This window comes from Dermacentor albipictus, chromosome 1, assembly GCF_038994185.2.
Source record: "Dermacentor albipictus isolate Rhodes 1998 colony chromosome 1, USDA_Dalb.pri_finalv2, whole genome shotgun sequence".
Classification (NCBI taxonomy): domain Eukaryota; kingdom Metazoa; phylum Arthropoda; class Arachnida; order Ixodida; family Ixodidae; genus Dermacentor; species Dermacentor albipictus.
This window is the reverse complement of record NC_091821.1, coordinates 385,066,894-385,086,002: the sequence shown is the minus strand read 5'-3', so window position 1 is coordinate 385,086,002 and position 19,109 is coordinate 385,066,894. Positions and strand designations below refer to the sequence as shown.

Sequence of the window (19,109 nt, the reverse complement as noted above, 5' to 3'; positions counted from 1 at the left end):
AGATGGCGCAGCAACACCCTCCTGCATGTCGCAATTCCTTCAGACACCGAAAGGACAACACACTCTAGTGTCTGGTAGAGGCAGGTATCTCTTGCAAGTCAAGCCAACTCTGGGCACCATGTTCACACCACCACTCACACAGATCTTTTTAGCCCAAAATTTTATCATGCCCATCTCTTTCAACCTGTACTTGTGGTAGCAGAAAGTGTTTCATCAAGCATGTGAAAATTGGTGCTGGTTATGGAGCTTATCAAAGTCTTTCCACGGTGCTGAGGTGGAAGAAGCCTTTTCGGTAGCTTTTGTTGTTGACATATTTCAGTCCCTTGGTGTTGAAATTTTTCTTGCTTCTGAAGCCAGGTTTTTTTTAACCCCATTTGCCATTGAAGCATCCTGGTGGTACTTAACTACTCTAGAGTGAGGGACTAAAAATATTGCCAAGCTTTATATTTGAAGCACTTAGCCAGATTAGTAGCAGATACAGAGGTTTCCACCTGGCGGCTGGTGCTGTCCAAATGCATGAAGAGGCAGTATGGGTACTTGGGCTGATAGTGTCAGGTAGCCGTAAGCACTAGCAGTGTCTCCAGAAGTGTGCCCCCTTTATACCTTTGCTATGCTTCACTGCACGGGTGATGTGCTTCGCCGCAATATATGTTTGGTATGCGTCGCCACATAACAAGGTTGTACTGTGGTGATGCTGACTTAAAGGGGGGGGGGGGACGAAGCACTAAAAATAACTATTTCTTTAAACAATTTGACTGAAATTGGTACAGTTAATGTATATTTATCAACTAATTTCAGAAATGCAATATTTCTTCTAGGATAAATATTTTTTACAATATCCAAAACAGGATTCCTTGTTTAGTGCCTAATTAGCTAATTAGCATCAATACTTATGGTAAAGTACAGCACACAGAATGGATTCTGAATGTTCATAGTGTAGCGTAACTTGTAGTTTTAGGCCATGTTTGATGGAAGTTATAAGTTGTCAAACTTAGTCATAAAAAATGCCCGTTTTAATACTAGTAAAAAGGTTAATTTTGAAAATTTCCTCGAAAAAGTATTATAACAAGTTTTACTTCACGACACACCGCATCTATTTACCTTTCCAGGAAAAAAAATTCTAATGATAGCCCAAATAGAACAAAAAATATTGCTCCTACACAACACAAAGGACACGAAAGTTTTGAGAAATCAAGGGAAAACATTCCAAAGCATCTTTATTGGGTCAAATTTTATAAAATTTTATGGAAGTGAAGGGTCTTGAAAGAAGAAAATGAGAAAACTGAAAATACAATTTTTGGACCAATTTTCGGCCTTAAAGTGCAGCTAAAGAACAAGACAACAGTAATTTTGGGGGCTTTGAATATTTTGAATAGTAAGTGTCTTTCGAATGAAATCAAATATGCGAAGTATTGAATCTTTGCACAGCTATAATTAAAAGCAAATAAGGACTCAACCTTGATGTATTTGTCGGCATTGCCTGTGCAGAAAGGCCCAAACATGGCGAAACGGATGAAATCGTCGTCACTTATGTCATCGGCACAACAGTTAGGGTGGATAAATTCAAAAAAAAGTTCTGTATTTATTTTCACTGCTAATAAAGAGAAATGTTTTTTCTGACAAAATGCAAGTAGAGGTTCGAGGGACTAATCCACCAGCGTGAACTGATTTAGTGTTGCAAACAAGAGGAACAGGTGGGCATACTGATACTTTGCTTCTCCTTCATTTGCCACTTTGAATGATAACCATCGTCAAAAAGCAAAAAAACTCGCACAAACGTGCACTTTCCTTTTAGTTGAGTTCGCACCAGCACGGTTGGTAATAATTGTGATTGCACGTCCACGCTTGTGTACAAGCAGCATGCAGTAGAAATATCCATTTCTTTTCACTTTGTGCTGGTTTGACAATGCAGTAGCTTGGCTTCCGAGTAATGAACCTTGTGTCATTAAGAATTTTTCTCTCTCTTTCTCTCAGCATCGAGGGATCCACCTGGTCGGCCCAGCAAGAAACCTCGGGTGGTAGTCATAGACCTGACAGCATGTAGCAGTGATGAGGAAGATGATGGTGGCCGCAGTTCGGTGCCCACGCCTGGATCTCACATGGGCGGGCCACCGCCGTTGGTCTCTGGCATTTCCGGAGGTGCACACTCTCAGGGTTTGTTGTTGCGCTGCACTTCTTCCTTGCACTGGGAAGCTAGTGACAAGATAGCTAGTTACACCATTTCAGCTTTGTGTGAGCTGCTGTAGTTGTGTTTAATTCACCTAGTGCAAACCCTCCATACCACCCCAGAGTTCATGGCGTGGTTAGTTATATCTCACATGCTTTCTCATCATATATGGTCTTCGTGGAATGAAACGTGACAAACCACTTTATATGTGACCACTCTAGAGTACCACGTTGCGTCACTAGGGATCTGGTCACTAAAGGTGACGCAGAGTCTGAGCTTAAATGTACGAACCAAATTTATGCCGATGTCACACAAACTGCAGACTGTGGAAATGAAAGTATGCGCATTAGTCGGCCCTGAATTGAGTTGTTTCATTCTGTGAGCACTGTGCATGCATATTATTTAAAAAAATGAGCAGTTACCATGGTGGGCTTGCTGCATTAATTTTTGAACATGTTATAAGTAAACCTGCCTATTTGGAAAACGCTGTTGCCGTAGTCAGTTGGGCTGCACATGTTCCTGCACATACAGCAGGGAACCACAATTACCCTCGTATTCTGTAACAATCCAACTCGATCTTGTTCCACTCAACTGAGCTAAACACAGCCTCGGCCCTCGACTGAAGAATACGTTACGCTTCTTGAAAATTACTGGGGAAATATTGAGTGGACTTATTAGCCATCATAGGTAATCGGTGCTCCTGACAAGTGAAACAAATTCATGCAAGCGTTAAAAGTAGGGGTATGCAAATATTGAATAGTAAGTCTCGAATTGAATACCGAATCGAATCAAGAAAAGAAAAAGTCAAATATAGAATAGAATATGGAATACCAAAATTATTAAACAGAAGCTTGAATATTTACAAATTCTTATGCAAACAAGCCGCTGTTGGTCGTAATCTGCGGTCAAGTTCTTTCTCTGGGCCGTAACAATGCTGCCAGCCGTCGAAAAGAACTTTTCACTTAGTACGCTCATTGCTATAATGCCCAGACTGCAAGATGGCCATGCAATGACCATCTTACACAGTCATGGGAATTGTTGCTTGCCTGTTTCCAGAATGCTAGAAAGTCTTGGTCCTTACTGCAAGTGGGCTCTCGAAGGTACTGCTGAAACTCCTCGATGTTGGCTGTTTTGGAGGGGAGTATCTTCTTTCTGATGACGCTGCCAGCTTCTCAATGCTGTCCCAGATACTGCTGACGCGCTCCTTGTGAGCTGTAGGTGTTGACGCTTCAGTACAGTTACTTGATGCTTCTCCTGGAGAGCTCTGCAACTCTGTTCTTGCAAGCTCCAAGAGCCTTGTTTCCTGGAACGTTTGAGCACAAAAGAGGTTCTTAGACCTTGGGTCACAGGCAGTTGCCAACACATATCCATTTGCTCGTCCTGCCCTGGAAACCTTGTCCTCATGCTTTTCAACATGTTTCTTACGTTTGTGTTCCATAGAAAAATGGTACTACTGACAACAAAGTTGCATACTTCTGGCCACTAAGATCTTTGGTCTCCGATGCGAGTGGTTCAAGAGCTTTGACGAGCCCAGCCACTGCTTTCCACTCCTGTGGTGTCAGGTTGGGCACAGTTTCAGGTGGCAAGCTCTAAACAGACGGCTTCTTTCAGCTGCACAAGACATGAGAGCATGTCATGCTCACTGTTCCATCTTGTTTCCACGTCTTGAATAAGTTCGAAAACTGAGAGCTTCATCCATCGCTGGCAATCCTGCATTCTTGCTGCAATTTGGACACTGTTTTTAATGACCAACAATTGCGCGACACTTCTTGAGAATGGCAGGAACTCCTGCTGTTTCTTCCTTGGCATCTTTTATAGCTAGTTGCAGTGTATGGTCCGTACACTGCATTTGGACGTAACAAATGCCCCTTAGGGCTGCAAGGAAGTTGCGTGCATTGTCCGTCACCACATAGACAGGCACTTTCTGCAGTGGCAGCTCCCACTTATCCATCATTGCTTGCAGGTGCTCCAGGATGCTGCAAGCAGTGTGGCTATCGGTCACACTCCGATTGTCCAATGCAAAGCTTCTTATCTCGAAGTTGGAGGTTAAGTAGTGGCAGGTGAGGCTGATCTGACTTTACTTAGACCTCAACGTCCACATGTCACTTGCAAACGAGATCGACTCTATGCCTTCCTAGAAGTCCGCATATATTCTCTCCTTGTCAGCTGTGACTGTGTCTCTGTACAACTCCGAGATGATTGTCCTTGAAAACACCATGCGGCTGGGTATCTTGTACAATGGCTCCATGTGGTTCATCAGCTGTCCGAAACCTCCATTTTCGATACAGATGCAAGGCTGAAGGTCAAGCGCCAGCATTCGGGTAATCCTGATGGTTATCACCGTTCTCTCGCGCTGCGTTGGGTCCTTTGCCCGACTTCAGTGCACTTTTGATGAGCGGGTGTGCACAGTCTAGTCTTCCTTGCTTCTCGTTGTCTCTCAAGAACACACTGTGAAATGAAAAATGCTTGTTCTTGAGATATCGACTTCCCCAGCACCACTGCAAGCAAAAAAATCCATTCCGAGAAAACAGGCCTTAAGGGGGGACGCGGGTTTCAAAAGTCGAAAAATCGCGAAAAAAACGATTTTTCAAAAAGTATATATTTCGGCTATACGTGTTGTAAACTACCTTTCCTGTAATTATTAACGCCTAATTCACCGTGGAAATGCTTCTAATTCGATATACAACAGGCCACGGCAGCCCCCGAGCCGCGAGCGAACGGCGAAAATAACCAAACATCGCGCGCGCGCCATTTCCATGCCGCTGAACCGAGCGCCGCCATCTTGGTCTTGTTTTGCTTGTGAATGCTTGCCCTTTCCCGTGTTGCCTTCGCCGGCGGCGGCCGCGTTATGGTAGAAGCATGGCTTGCACGAGATTGGAGGCCTCGAAGCAGTGTTTGAGGTTCCCGCGTCTCGAATTCGAGCTGTGATTGGACGAAGCGCGCGCTCCTGGAGAACGCGGGGGAGAGCGTGGCTGCTATTGGCTGCTGGGCACGCTGACACGTGGTCTCTCCCCCGGCGCGTCGTCTGCCGCTGCTCGCTCCGTTGACGGCGTTCTCTGTGCGCTCGCTTTACTCTTCACCATTTTCGAGATCGCTGTCTTCGCTACCGTTGGGATTCTTGTGGCGTGTTTTGAACGGTTTTGTGCACCCTACGGATCGTCGCGCGTCCGTTCACGATGGCCCCTAAGCGGAAATTCAAAACGCAACATGCGTTCGGTGCGCGGTGTCGTTCTATGAATGCCGTCCGCATGGCGAAGTTGGCAAAGCGCGTTGCCGGCGATTGCGGAGACGCTTCCTGCAGTGCTGCCTCTGCTACACCGCTAGAAGAAGTCTGCGTTGCCACTTCCAGCGCCGTACCTTCCGAGTCAGCAATGCAAGGAGACGGCGTTTCAAGTGTGCCTGCTGTCCTGACCGCATCAACCTCGGCGATCGCGGCACCCTCTCTCGCGTCTGTCGCCGTGAGCAAAGACGCATCGTCGACCGTGCGCGTGAAAACGCACTTTCTGACGCCGGAGGAGATAGAGGCGGCGGAGGCACAACGTAATGCTGTGAAAAACAAACTTGGTGCCACGCCCGCGACGCTACGAAAATTTCAAGCGATGTCGCCCGATCCCGCACCTGCCACTGCTACTACCGTAGATGAGGTATTTTGCCTTGTGCAAATGTGTGTGTTCGGCCACCTGCTCTCCAAAACCTTGTGCCAGCGCTGCCTTTCAACTGGACTGACAATTCAACAAGGTACCCAGTTCGGACTGGCTACAAAGCTTGAGTTTGTATGCCCACATTGTGGGATTATTGCTAATTCTTGGAGTTCACCACGCCAGAACACAGGAAATGCTTTTGAGGTGAACATCCGAGCCATTATGGCTATGAAGCAAATTGGTAAGGGGCAGACAGCTGTAAATGACTTTTGGGCTGCTATGAATGTATCTCACAGAGGACTTCATCACAAGACGTACCAGGAACATCTGAAGAAGACATTCAGGGGCCCAGAGACTCAACGCATGGAGAGTTTCTATTCAGAATCAGCAGCTGCTGTGAAAAAGGTTTACCAGGGAATGGACCCAGGATTTACCAGAGACATTACTGTGGTCTATGATGGCACCTGGCACAAGCGTGGACACACATCCCACATTGGAGTTGGGGCAGTGATAGAGTATCACACTGGCCTCATCTTGGATGCAGTTGTCCTCTCAAACCAGTGCCTCGGGTGTCAAACAGGACCCAAACCAGAAGACTCTGAGTACTCAAGCTGGCGTGAGCAGCACATCTGCCAAAGAAACACTGATGCGAAGTCTGGAAGGATGGAGGTCGAGGCAGCCTTGATCCTTTTCGCCCGTTCACTGACAAAGCACAACCTCCGTTACACAACGATTGTGTCCGATGGAGACAGTGCCACCTACTCTGCCCTTGTGAAGGAGAATGTTTATGGGCTAGTCCCAGTTGTCAAAGAAGAATGCCTCAATCACGTGCAGAAAAGGATGGGGGCTGCACTGCGCAACCTAGTGCAAAAGAGTGATAAGGCATTGGGAGGGAAAGGAAGGCTGACAAAGGCTCTGATCGACAAGCTGACGGATTACTATGGCTGGGCTTTGAGAAACAACTCGAATGACGCGGCAGCAATGCAGCGTGCAGTGATGGCGTCCTACCATCACATCACATCCACCGATGCGGAGCCTCACCATGACCTATGCCCAGAGGGCGCTGGCTCATGGTGCCGCCACAAGGCTGCTGAGGCAAATGGCTTACCACAACCAAGGCACAGGTACAATCTGCCAGGCTATGTCGCTGAGGCTATGCTGCCTGTTTATCAGCGCCTCTCCGAGCCTTCCCTTCTTCAGCGGTGCCTTGGAGCGAAGACTCAAAATGCATCGGAATCATTTCATTCTGTTCTGTGGTCACTGATGCCCAAGGAGCAGCATGCATCCCTGATTGCAGTGGAGTCAGCACTGAATGATGCAGTGATGCGGTATAATGCTGGAAACCAAAGGGCCACCAAAGAAATTTCTCTGTCTGCGGGGCTCACACCTGGCCACCTAGCCATCCATCGAGCCGTGGAAAAAGATGCCCTGCGCATGGGAAAGGCTGAGAAGCGAGGTCAAGCGAAGGCTGAGAGGCGGCAGAGAAAGAAAGCCTGCAAAGACACCGCAAACTATTCTGCAGGGTCATTTTAGACCCAGAAATGTTGTGTCAAAACTTCAAGGGCCGTTTTCTCGAAATGAATTTTTTTCCTGGTGTGGCTGCTTATGCAAGCAGTATCTCTGGAACCGCTAATCAGATTCCCACCAGGTTTTTTTTATTGTGTGCCTGAATAAATTTATGAGGGCAAGACAGGCCCACTTTTTCAAGTTATTGAGTCTGGAATTTATTATAAGCAATCAAAATTAGGCTAATGCAAGTCTAATTAGTAACACTAAATTCAATGTTGTGCTAAAACTTTCAGCAAGGAAATTAAAAAAAAGGGCTCTGTCTTGCCCTGTGGTACCTATTCAGGAATCTTCATATTGAATTTGACAGTGCTAACACATTTTGCAAGTTCTCCAGGCATGTCATAAGGAACCTATGTGAACCATTCTGATATACTCCTGTAACTTGAGTACCAGTGTACGTAGCTCCATGAAACTTTGTAGTTATTCATATGTCTATGCCATGAGTGTACCCTGAAAATTTCATTCAGTTATCTCAAGAAACAAAAATGTTGGTGTTCGAAGGTAGCCTCCTCCCTTAAGGTTGAACACATGCATTTTTTTATTAGAAGGCTTCTAATTAGCTCTTACGGCTTCAGGCACAACTAATGTGTTGGATTTTTTATTGGTGACAGCCGACAGCACAGTTCCGCTGCTGAAAGCGTCTACGCAGTCGGCACTCGCTACAGAAGATTGGAAGTTCGATGCTCGTACAAGTCGCATATAGCGCTTCCGCGCACCAAACATCTGCACTGTCTTGTGCTTCGTTGCCAGCATCGCGCATAGCAAATAACTAGCAAAAAAAAAACCAAGACAGCAGAGAAAATCATCTAAAATATAGCGCAAGGTGATGAGCAGCTCGCAAGCAGGCATCTGTTGAGGCGGACAGAGCAAGGGGCAACAATGACGCAATCGCGGCGGGTGCGGCATCGAAGGAAGCAGCCGCCGCCGCCACCCGCGCAGCAGCCAATGGCAGGCACGCATTAGCCTGCGCAATTTGAACGCTCTGCTTTGGCCAATCAGCGCTCCGCATCGCATCGTGGGAAAACGCAAATAGCGCCTCAACTGCGCCGACAATGCCATTTTGTAAGGCAGCAAAACAGACAAAGAATTCACGGTCAAAATGACACCAAGATGGCGAGGCGCGGGCAGGCCACATGGGCCGGGAATGGCGCGGGCACGAAGTTTGACTTCGTTTCACCATTTGCGCGTGTTTTGTTGGCTGCGATGGCCTCAAGACTAGCTTTTTTTTTTCTGTGCCTTGTGGTTGAATTAGGTGCGGATAATTATAGAACAGGTAACTCATGAGACATACAACCCAAAAATATTGTTTTTCAAAAATCTACTTTTTCACTATTTTTCAGTTTTCGAGGGCTGCGTCCCCCCTTTAAGTGAGCTTGAGGCCGCTGTTGTCACTGCTAGGCCATGGCGGCGTCAAACAAAAATAACAGACTATTTTAGCGTGAAGTGAATAAATACTGCATGTTTTTTGTCCTTACATCATACTCTCTCAGAGTTCCGTTTTTGATATGCAAGTGCGCGATTCATGCTATTTTGGTCAAGCAGTACTACCGTTTAGTACGCACTTTTTCTGAGCTCGGGCTAGTTAGGGCTTAAAGAGTTTTCATTGTACTTTTAAGTCGACCCAATGTTATAACTGATATATCGGTACATGTGCTATCGTCATGGGTGTCAGTACACCTTTAAACATGACATTGCTAAATAAAGAGCAAGTTTCAATGAGATAAAAAAAACTCATGCAGCAGTACTTATAAGCTAAGCGTAGATCTAGAACATAAAAGCCTGTCATTTATAAAAGATCCCAGGGCCAATTAATGCACGTCGAAGTAGGCACTGGGCATAGTGGTTTTGCCCTTGAAATGGGTACAACCTAAAACTTCATAACTGCACTGACCATTTCCCTCTCGTTACTCTTTGCACAGGAGGCCCTCCGTCAACTCCACTTGGCGGTGCCTTGTCCCCTCCACCTGGGTCTTCGCCGCCATCTTCGTCATCGGGCGGTACAGCACCTCTCATCTCCCTGCCTTCGCCCTCGTCTTCTTCGTCTTCCTCGTCCTCTTCCTCGTCATCCTCATTCTCCAGCATTTTGGGTCCCACAACGGGGCCTCCACTGGGACCCTCGCCGCCATCGTCTGTTGCCCCAACTGTGCTACCCTCGGCCAGCACGACAGGAGGCTCGTCTTCGCTGCACTACTCGAGTCCCCCCCTTGGCCCTCTGGGCTCGGCCAGCAGTTCAAGCAGTCGCCTCTTGCCCTCCAGTGGACTTGTGGGCTCTGCGTGAGTACTTGACCTACTGCTTCTCTTCCTCTTGAGAAGTCTGTGAAGATACTTCAGCGACGCAACCAAAGTCATCTGCTGTTTCATAGGTCAAGCTTGGCCAGTAGTAGGAGTCTTTGTACTCTTAGCCTTCCGTTTGTGCCCAGATAACAATTCTGAGTGTTCATACTTGTTGGTTGCAAGGCATGATGTGTGCCAAGTGTGGGCTAGTGACCACTTCGCCTACTGTTCTTGTGTTTCATCAAGTATGCAGTACTGCTTCTGTGATACCTTTGCTGTTCTGTTGCACATATCCATAACTTTTTCTACTTGACAACTTATTCAGTGGCACACCAAGTGCAAGCTAAGCATATTAACTTTTTTTTTTTTTGCAATATCTCTGGAAGCAATAGATATGGCTAAGCGAAACTGTGTGCCTTTGTGAATAGCCGCATTGTACTTTGCATAATCTTGGCATTAGTTTGATCAGATTCGAGTAATTAAAGCCACTAAAATACCGTAGTTACTCGTGTATAACCCGCACCCCTAACTTCGAGCTCCACGAAAAAAGAAAAAAAAAATGCGTATAACTCGCACGTTTAAGTGAAAAAAAAAAAAAGAAGAGCGCTAGAAAGATACAACTGCACACTCACTGTTATCATTTCGTTTTCAGAGCATTTATTCAAACAACCATTACCACATCACTGGTTATCAAAATGTGCCATCGTCTTCATCGTCTCTATTCTCCATCGTCGCCGCTCTCACTGCTGCCATCCAAGGCTTCATCGTCACTCTCAAAGACGTAGTCGTCCTCGGAACCATCCAAGCTGTTACTGACGGCACATTTTTAAAGCTTTTACGCACCAAGTAGGCCGGTATCGCTTTCCACGCATCCATGATATACTGGCACGGCAATGGAATATCGGGCCTTCGCATGCGTCCCGTCGGTGTAAGGCCATAAAGGCCGTTGGCCATCCACTGGGCATACAGCCGCTTCACGTGTGCCTTGAACGGCTTGATCAGGCGTGCTAGCAAGCACCTGGTCTTCGTTCCCAGATTACTCGAAACCAGTCACCGACTAGGCCACTGTTCATCCAGGAATTTTCTTCCGCACGCACAACGATTCCTGGGGGCAGTGGAGTGCTAGGTAGCATCTTGCGTTTGAAGATGACATACGGGCGCAGTTTCGTGCCGCCAGCCAAAGCACATAACATGACTGTGCAGCGCAGCTTAGCATTTTCGCTGGTCGGCGCGCTGACTGATTTGGGAACCTTTTCTTTCCATGGTCATGTCCTTCAGAATCTCAAAGTACACAGGTGTCTGATCAGCATTTCCCACCTGAGACAGCAAATAGCTGTGCTCCTTCCGGATGACATATCGCTGAAAGTTCTAAAATTTTTCCTCGTAGGTATCAGGAAGCCGCTGGCACATGGTTGTTCGCCGCCGCATAGAAAATCCGTCTTCACATGAAGCGCTGAAGCCATCCACAGCTTGCATGAAACTCGCTTGGAATGTTCATTTCCTAGGCCAATTTCAGGGCTTCATTTGTGCCATCTCAGTCGAAACAGTGTGGCCACGACTTTTCTGCTCTTCAATGAACTTGACAAGCTGTGTCTCGAGGTGGGGGTACACGCCAGTCTTTGGACCACAAAACGCTTGCCTGTCCCGGTTCATTGTTTCAAGGCTCTCTTTTTTATGCGAAGCATATTACGAGAGCTCAACCCAGCTCCTCAGGCGCGGCGGTGTCGCCATGAAACCACGTGACACCGTGACGTCACGACAGAGAAGAAGTGGCTTTGGCTCAACTCTTGCAAGACGGGCTGGGTGGGAATCGAACCAGGGTCTCCGGAGTGTGGGACGGAGACGCTACCACTGAGCCACGAGTACGATGCTTGAAAGCGGTACAAAAGCGTCTCTAGTGAATGCGGTGTTGCCTTAGAAACGAGCTGTTTCTAAGGCGTGCGTCTCTTGCTCAGGCGCACATTTCGCTGCCGCGCCGAACGCTGCTTTGCTCGACGCTCACCGCGTCCAATGCGGGGCGCGTAGTCGCTGCCCTGTAGCCCATTGTCTTACACCCCTTGGCGGGTCGACGGGAACGCTGTCGCGTTCCACTCTTGAAGGCGAAGCTGTAATGCATGAGTTGTTTCTTCGTCTAGCCGAACCAAATATAGCCAAGCAACAGCAGTTCACCAGGCTAAACAGTGGTTCAACAACTAAAATAAAGGCTAGTATGCTTCGCATCCTGGGCTTAACCTTACCTAAGCCACAGCCATTTATTTCTTCCTCCAGTCACGAATGCACGACTCATCGACGTCATGCTGTCTAGCAGCAGCTCTGTTGCCGATTTCTTCGGCAGTGGCTATAATCTTTAGCTTCTCTTTCGCTGTGAAAGAGTGCCGCCGAGTCTCACTCATGACACCAAACAAAGCAGGCAAACAGTGCAAACTGGGGCATAGTACATGAAACAGCGCCTGACACTAGGCTCAACAAGGCTGGCTGAAAAAAATGTGGCCGATGGCATGGGGCAGAATAAACGGACTATGAATGTGGATTTGGCTATGCCTTTCGTTGGTCCCTTATCAGCTTGACAAGGTCGATGACGATGGGGATGGCGGACTACACGGCGCATTGCCGTGAAGCTGACCCCCCTGCCCAAGAAGAAAAAATTTGCAGATAACCCCCACTCCCACTTTTTAAACGCTTTTTTTTTTTTTCAAATTTTGGTGCGGGTTATACGCGAATAAATACGGTAGTCACGAAACTATGCCTAGAGAAGTACTTGCACAATGTTTATTGTGCGCATCTGTGGTGGCTTCTTGTTTACAAAGCAGCAGTAAGTTAGGTACAGTTATTTATTGTACTAGCATGATAATTATAAACCACTCACTTTCCTGTCAAACACTCCACTTGTTCATTAATTTTATTACTGCAAAGGAGATGCTGTGCTTTACAAGTTGCTGTCTTGTGGAACCCTGGCTGGCTGCAGTAGAAGTGAACTGCTAGGACAATTTGCCATATATGCTTACTGTGTCCTAATTGTGCCAATGCCATGACCAGCAGCTGTAGAATTACATAGCTGGTTTCTTTGACCCTTGCATATGCAAGATTTTGCCCTTTTAATTAGGCCAAAGGAATTGAGGGCATGTGGTGTCTTTGTGATGCATGTCCTGCTTTAAGACGCACTGCCACTCCCTGTGGCACGTCTTTCATAGTATTTTATATCAGTCTGTACATGAACTCAGTACCATCTGGAATAATGCAGAAAATGATTATGGCTGCTGAGATAGTCACAATGCTTTGCATGCCATTTCTGTGACTGCACTCGTAGCACTCTCCATTGTTTTTCTAGCATGCTGCATCCCCTGTGAGTATCAGCAACGGGGTGGCGACTTCCCCATCCTCCCTCCCTCTCCCCCCCTCCTTGGCTTTCAGGTGGTGGATATATTGACGCTATTGTAGGCGTGTGCGGTTGTTGATGCCAGTTGCCAGCCGCGCATGCTTGCCGTTTCCACCCATTTCGTGTAGGAAGAGAGCGCTGTGCCGGTGAGCCTTTACACCTGTTGCTCCTTGTCCCCTTCTGGGACCGTCCTCTCTCCTCATCTATCTGCCTGTGCTGCGTGCTCTGTCCCTTGGGCATTGCCACTGGCCACTCGCTCCTGCAGCTCTGCATCTTTTCTCTTCGCACCTGCTTCTCTGGAGTTTGACCAGTTGCCAGCCCCCTCTTTTGGAGTCGGCTAAAGCCAGAGGCTGCCAGTTTTTTTTTTCTCTCTCTCTCTCTTCCCTAGTCAATCCTGCCTGCTTTCACAAAGTATCGAGGAACTTCTTACCATGTTCAAATAGTCTGGCCAGTGTTTTGAAAGGCAGACCTATCTTTGTCAAGGCAGAAGATAGGTCCATCTTTCGGAACTTCGGCCATCCTGTTTAATATACCTTTGCCCAGTTCATATATGCCCAGCTATGTGTGTGCCGCACTAACCACAGGGTCAGTCCCAAGTCGGCTGTCATTTCTGGCCAGTTTCTTTGTGATTACATAGGGCAGGGCTGAGAATACTTGCAAGCACCTTTGGCTCAAACTAGTTAATATGCACATGCCTTGGTGTTCATATTAAGACAGGTGCTCGCAGTATCTCACAAACATTGTTTTGTGTTTTGCATATAGGAAGAAGAGTGTTCAAGGTTTTAGTGCAGACAGAAAGTTGCCTTCACTTTGTTAGTTGACATTATTGCCCATTGCATTTAGCAGAGAGATGAGTTGGCTTGTGGGCATTCGCTGAAAAAAGCCTGGGTGCAAGCATCTTGGCCAACATACCAGGAGCAGGGGCAACACACACAATACTTCCATGCTCTGAGCATGTGATACAGTTTTTATCATTGGTCATACCGAGTCTTGTAAAAACCCCTGCTGTATAATGTCAGGGGTAAAATGTAGTGAAGCGGACATTGCGAAGCTGTAAGTTATGCGAGTGAGCTTGGTTAGCTTTAGACAGGTTATAACAGGTTATTGAAATAAAAATATAAAACATACTATAATGATCTCCTGGCCCATTCCACAATGGAATTAAGTTTTATGTCTTGTCTTTGTTCTTAGTATAGTGTGTCGATCATATTTGTGGTACTTATTTAGGCCTGAGTGATGCATCTCCCCAAGTTGACAAACTACCTTTTCAAAGGACTTGATGTCTTCTTATGTTTTCCTGGACTGTGGCACCACACGTCATAAGCTCTGGTGTTGTGAATTCATTGAGTCTGTCTCTAGCACTCAATTCTGCCATCATACATTGCGACTTTGGTATGGATAGTATTTGTCCAGGCTCCAAGGTAGCTAGGCTTGAATTTTTACAATGCATTCGTCTTTTGTAGCTCATCAAATTTGGTGCCTCATGGGGATAGCGCTCTAGGAATTGCTTGTTGTGCATCAGCCCGATATCCGCATCTACAGTAAAACCTTGCTAATACGTAGGTGGCAGGGAGCGTGGATCAGGCACCCACTAAGCGATGTGCTGATTAACTGACAATGGAAGATCACAGGCTATAGGTATACCGGCCTAAGAATGTCAATTCTCACTGAAACACGCATGCAGACAAGCTTTATTTGCGAGCAGGCGGCAAAAAAATCTTATTTTCACTTGCTGCAATGGCAGCCTTGCAGTGATGACAGCATCCTAAAACCCAGCGAAGCCAAGAGCCAGTTTCTCCATCAAGCCCCACTTCTCTACAAACAGTTCTCCTGGCATTCAGTGCACTGACCGTGTTAGATATGGAAGGGCCATCATGCATGTCGTCGTCCATGACGATGATGTGGAAGCTCTAGAAGCTATGGGAGCATAAAGCATGTCACTATTGGTAGCGACTGCAGTGCGGGCGAGCTCCGTACGCCGCAATTTCGCTATCTATCGTCTGCGTGCACAACATTCCACTGATTCCACACTTGTATGTGGCGAAAAATTAATACGACGCACTAAACATTTGGCATGTGTTAAGTGACTGCAGCTTAAGCAGTCAGCCAATACATTAGGTTCAGTGGCGACAGGGCGGGGGATTCATTGCGATTATATTTAAACCGGAATTACGTATTGAGTACGTACTAACAAGGTTATACTGTATATCTAATATCTGCCTTTATTGCATTACCCATTTTTCTTTGTTTCTCTTCAACATGTCCAGGTCGAAGCTTCAGTGATCTTTGGCATTCAACACACACTGGCTCTGTTGACCGTGCTTTGTCGTGCAGCATGTTTAAATTGGCAGTCTAGGGCCACCTGCATTCTGAACCAACTGCTGTCACCACTGCAATGTCACACATGTAATCCTCAAGTCCTTTGTCAGTATTTTAATGTCATGTTGACCAAGAAAATTTGGATTCATGCCTCACCACTCATTGTTTTGGTAGCTGGAGAAGAATTCCAGCGATTCTCAGAATTCAAAGTGTCCAAACACACTGCCAGGTATACTGTGCCCTAATGTAACAACCTCGGTGACCTTGAGTAGTTGTTATATCTCGGTTGCTCAGTTCTGCATGTTGCAAAATAAATTGCTTGCTGCAGCCACCCTGGCTTTCCCCTGCTTCTTTTCACTTTGCCCTGCTTGGTGGCATGGCACTCGAGTGCATGGTGTATGCATGGCTGTGACTGAGTGGTGTGGCGAAGGCAAGAGCTACCTTGATGTTGCTTTGTCCAAGCCATCTGGTGTAGGTGCATGAATGACTGCAAGTGCATGCTGTCTGCTTTCGTGTGCTTTTATTTGCTACAGGACAATGGGGCTTTTTCCACCTACAGGAGCTGCACGAAAGCTTGGGGGACAGCAAAAGCCCTTCCCACATCCCTCCTTCTTCAAAAGAGAGAGAGAGAAAGAAAGAAAGAAAAGAAAAAGTCAAAAAGTTGGTTCCGATAACTCGTGCAACATCCTGGTTGCACTGCCTTACCTGGCCACAGCAGCCACACTTCATTCTTTTAGCAGAATGCAGAAACTACTCTGCTCTTGGTGATAGCTGTACCGGCTTGCAGGGTGAAAGCTGTTTTGCCAGCTTGAATTTTGTGAAGACCCAGTTGCAAAATACACCCACCTTAAAGACAAACTGTAACAAAATTTTTAACCATGTTAAAAAAATATCTTGGTTTCAGGCAGCATAGATGTAAAGCAGCCTCCATGCAAAATTTTGCATTTAAAGAGTGCATGTATCACGAAGAGCTTGGAAAAATCTATACTTTTTATATGGGGACTGAACAAATTGTCATTACTGATTACCAGAAGTGATGCATGACCTAGCCGAGATTAGGGGCACCATACTTGCTGACAACTTTCTGTGGCAACGATGCGAAAGCTACGGAGGCAAAGTGCACAGAAACTAGTGCTCCTGAAAAGAGTCCCACATTCTCATCCGCATTAGTTTAAGCGGAGAAGAGAAAACATAGCTTGTGTACACCACCAAAATAAGACGAAACGCACCAGTGAGTGTTAAGTTTGGTTTAGTTTCCCGCTTTTCTCTTCCATGTTTCAGAAAATGTGAAGCCGAAGCTACACTGATTTGGTATCTGCTCCAAGAGACCAAAAGCAGGGTTATACACAGGTGGACTACTTGGCGCATTAACACACGTGCAGAAGCTTGCCCCCGTAGCCTTCTCTTCATTGCCACAGAAAGTTGCCTACGAGTATAGCAGGCTGTCCGCAGCGCACTAACAAATCATGTAGGTGACATGCTCGGTTTTATGTCATATCCGTTATACACCAGGCGCATGCATCATCTACCTAGGTGCTGTTTAAGGGGGACATGGGTTGTTTACCTGTGTTATATATTGATAAATCCGATAAAACTGCATATACTCATTTATTGTTTAGTGTTTATATTAAATATCCGACTATATGTTGCGTGTGCATAGTAGTTGCCATGATGATTAATAATCACCTTCTATTGTTTGTTGAACCAATTAGTTTACCTGCTAAAGGGAAAGTTGCAAACAACCTATAGCTGGCTACTACAATGCATAAGGAAAGCAATGCTGGAAACAGATTTGAAATTGAACAAATATTTGTCATGAAGTTGAAGTTGTGTGTTCACAGCATCAATAATCTGAGTAAATATAAATAAAAAAAATTTTGAGCTGAAAATAAAACAATCTGTTCCCAGCATCGCTTTCTTAGTACATTGAGATCTGTGCTAAAAAAAAAGATCTAGCTGTTCTAGATCCAAAAATATCGATAGAGCAAACAAGCAAAGTAACCAAAAACCATGTTTTGAGAAAAATGAGAAAAAATAAAAACTTTACCCAGTGCTATACAGTAAAAACTATTTATATATTTAGATTCAGAATTGACTAGTAAGCAGCAGCACTTCAAGCTTAATGCATTTATCTTCATCTAGCAAAAAAAAAAAAAGTTACCGCCGTAACAGTCCTATTGTTTCCACAAACAGGTAGGCTGAGGGAAAACTTCTTCAGAAAAACAGACAACTCGAAATCAAGAATATAATGGAGTATTTACATGTTACCTGTTGTAACAGGCTAGTATGCTGCTAGCACATGCCCCAGTATGTATGCCTCAGTGTGAAACGTTTGCTATTGAAAAAAAAATTGTCATTAGCTGATTACCTAGACAGCAGAGCATTTATTGAATCGCAGCATACGGTAGCACAGTGCGTCTACATCACATCCGAGCCAGCCACGGCTGCATCAGTGTGAGCAAGAAAATCCGATTTTTCGCTTGGCAGCCGGTGTTGAAGCGAAGTCTTGCAATTTTTCTTGAGCCATCTTCACTTTCTCCAAATCATTCTGCTGCAGTAGTTGTGCTGGAATGCCGCGTGAACCCTGGCCGCTGCCAGAACCACTTTCATCTTTTAAGCCTATTTCACAGTCGCAAAGGTAGGCTCTGGCGATGCTCGGCACGAGTAGCAAATGATTGCCGGCATCTTCCAAAGCTACTGCGCACTTTCTAAAGCCTATTTTTCTTCTTCTGTTCGACGAATTTATGGCTTCTAGAAAACTAAATTTGACATTGTTTCGTGCCAAGTTTCACGTGCCCGAGCAGACAATGGTGAAAATCCACCAATAGCATGTCAGGCTTATGGTCACGGTCACATGCCTCAGTCGATGAATGGAATTGCACATGGGGACAACTTTCTCGCAGGCTTTTTCTTCCTAGCCATTCAGCGCACAGAGTAGCAGCAGCATAAAAACTAAATGAGAAGAGTGGCTCTCTCAAACAAGACGCAAGAAGGCTGTGATTGGAAACTTATAATGGCAACTACGCGTCATGGATAAAGGCCCTTTTTTGCACTTTTTTCAGTTAAAATACAGCTTGCCAGTGTGATCTAAATTCCATTACGATCAAAATATTGGTACAAGATGCATGAAAATTTCCGAGATAATGCATGCGTGTGTATACAAAAAAAGAAGAGTGATTTTTCCGTGATTTTTCTATCTCTAAGACCCGTGTCCCACCCTTAAAGGCTGATAGTAAAAAAATTGGTAGAGATGGTCAAGTGTTCACTTTTTTGACTGTGAATCATAAGCATCGAATATCAAATAGTTAAATGCATACACATACATTTACAGCAAGACTATTTATATTATATTTATTAGGCACCACACTTTTACTGAATAGAGAGGAAGGAGACTGCCAACTATCACAGACACTTAGCACCAGTTTTCTAAGAATGAATGGCTGCTGTATGTCTAGCTTTTCATAAATGCGAAGTATATGGTTGTTGCAGAAAAGATCGGAAGTCGCTGAAAAAGAATGACTAGACTGCAAGAAACACTACATTACAGATGTACAAGTGCCAATTATGCCATTTTGATAATGTGATGTGCGCCAAAATGTCCCGACTAGCTGCGAAAGTTCTCTGTAGCCCAGCCATTACCATAAGCCATTGGCTTAAATTTATCTTTTGCGACAAGCGACAATCTGTGTCAAATCTGTAGCACAAACGAGAGCCGTGTTACAAGAAAAGTTCAACTCTTGTGTCTTGCCATTGCTGCGCTGCA

The 19,109-nt window shown here is 45.8% G+C and overlaps 2 protein-coding genes across 21 annotated transcripts in view; both read left to right on the top strand.

Moving 5' to 3' along the window:
- The window catches only part of Su(var)2-10 (E3 SUMO-protein ligase Su(var)2-10), a 133,182-nt gene that overhangs the window by 83,939 nt on the left and 30,134 nt on the right, over window positions 1-19,109 (top strand). For 16 of the 20 annotated variants that reach the window (XR_010564502.2, XR_010564503.2, XR_010564505.2 and 13 more), the window contains 2 exons: window positions 1,975-2,154; window positions 9,297-9,651. Coding sequence is in view for 14 of the 20 variants with exons in the window: in XM_065432446.2 (XP_065288518.1) it covers window positions 1,975-2,154; window positions 9,297-9,651 (535 nt within the window). In the remaining 6 variants the exon portion in view is untranslated. Of the gene's footprint in view, window positions 1-1,974; window positions 2,155-9,296; window positions 9,652-13,062; window positions 13,174-15,294; window positions 15,678-15,905; window positions 16,954-19,109 lie in introns of those variants that run through there. The other 4 variants (XR_010564507.2, XR_010564506.2, XM_065432452.2 and 1 more) reach the window with 4 other exon arrangements.
- Window positions 5,344-7,585, top strand: LOC139057676 (uncharacterized). The gene has a single exon (XM_070536379.1). The coding sequence runs from the start codon at window positions 5,344-5,346 to the stop codon at window positions 7,339-7,341; it is 1,998 nt and encodes a 665-aa protein (XP_070392480.1). The 3' UTR covers window positions 7,342-7,585.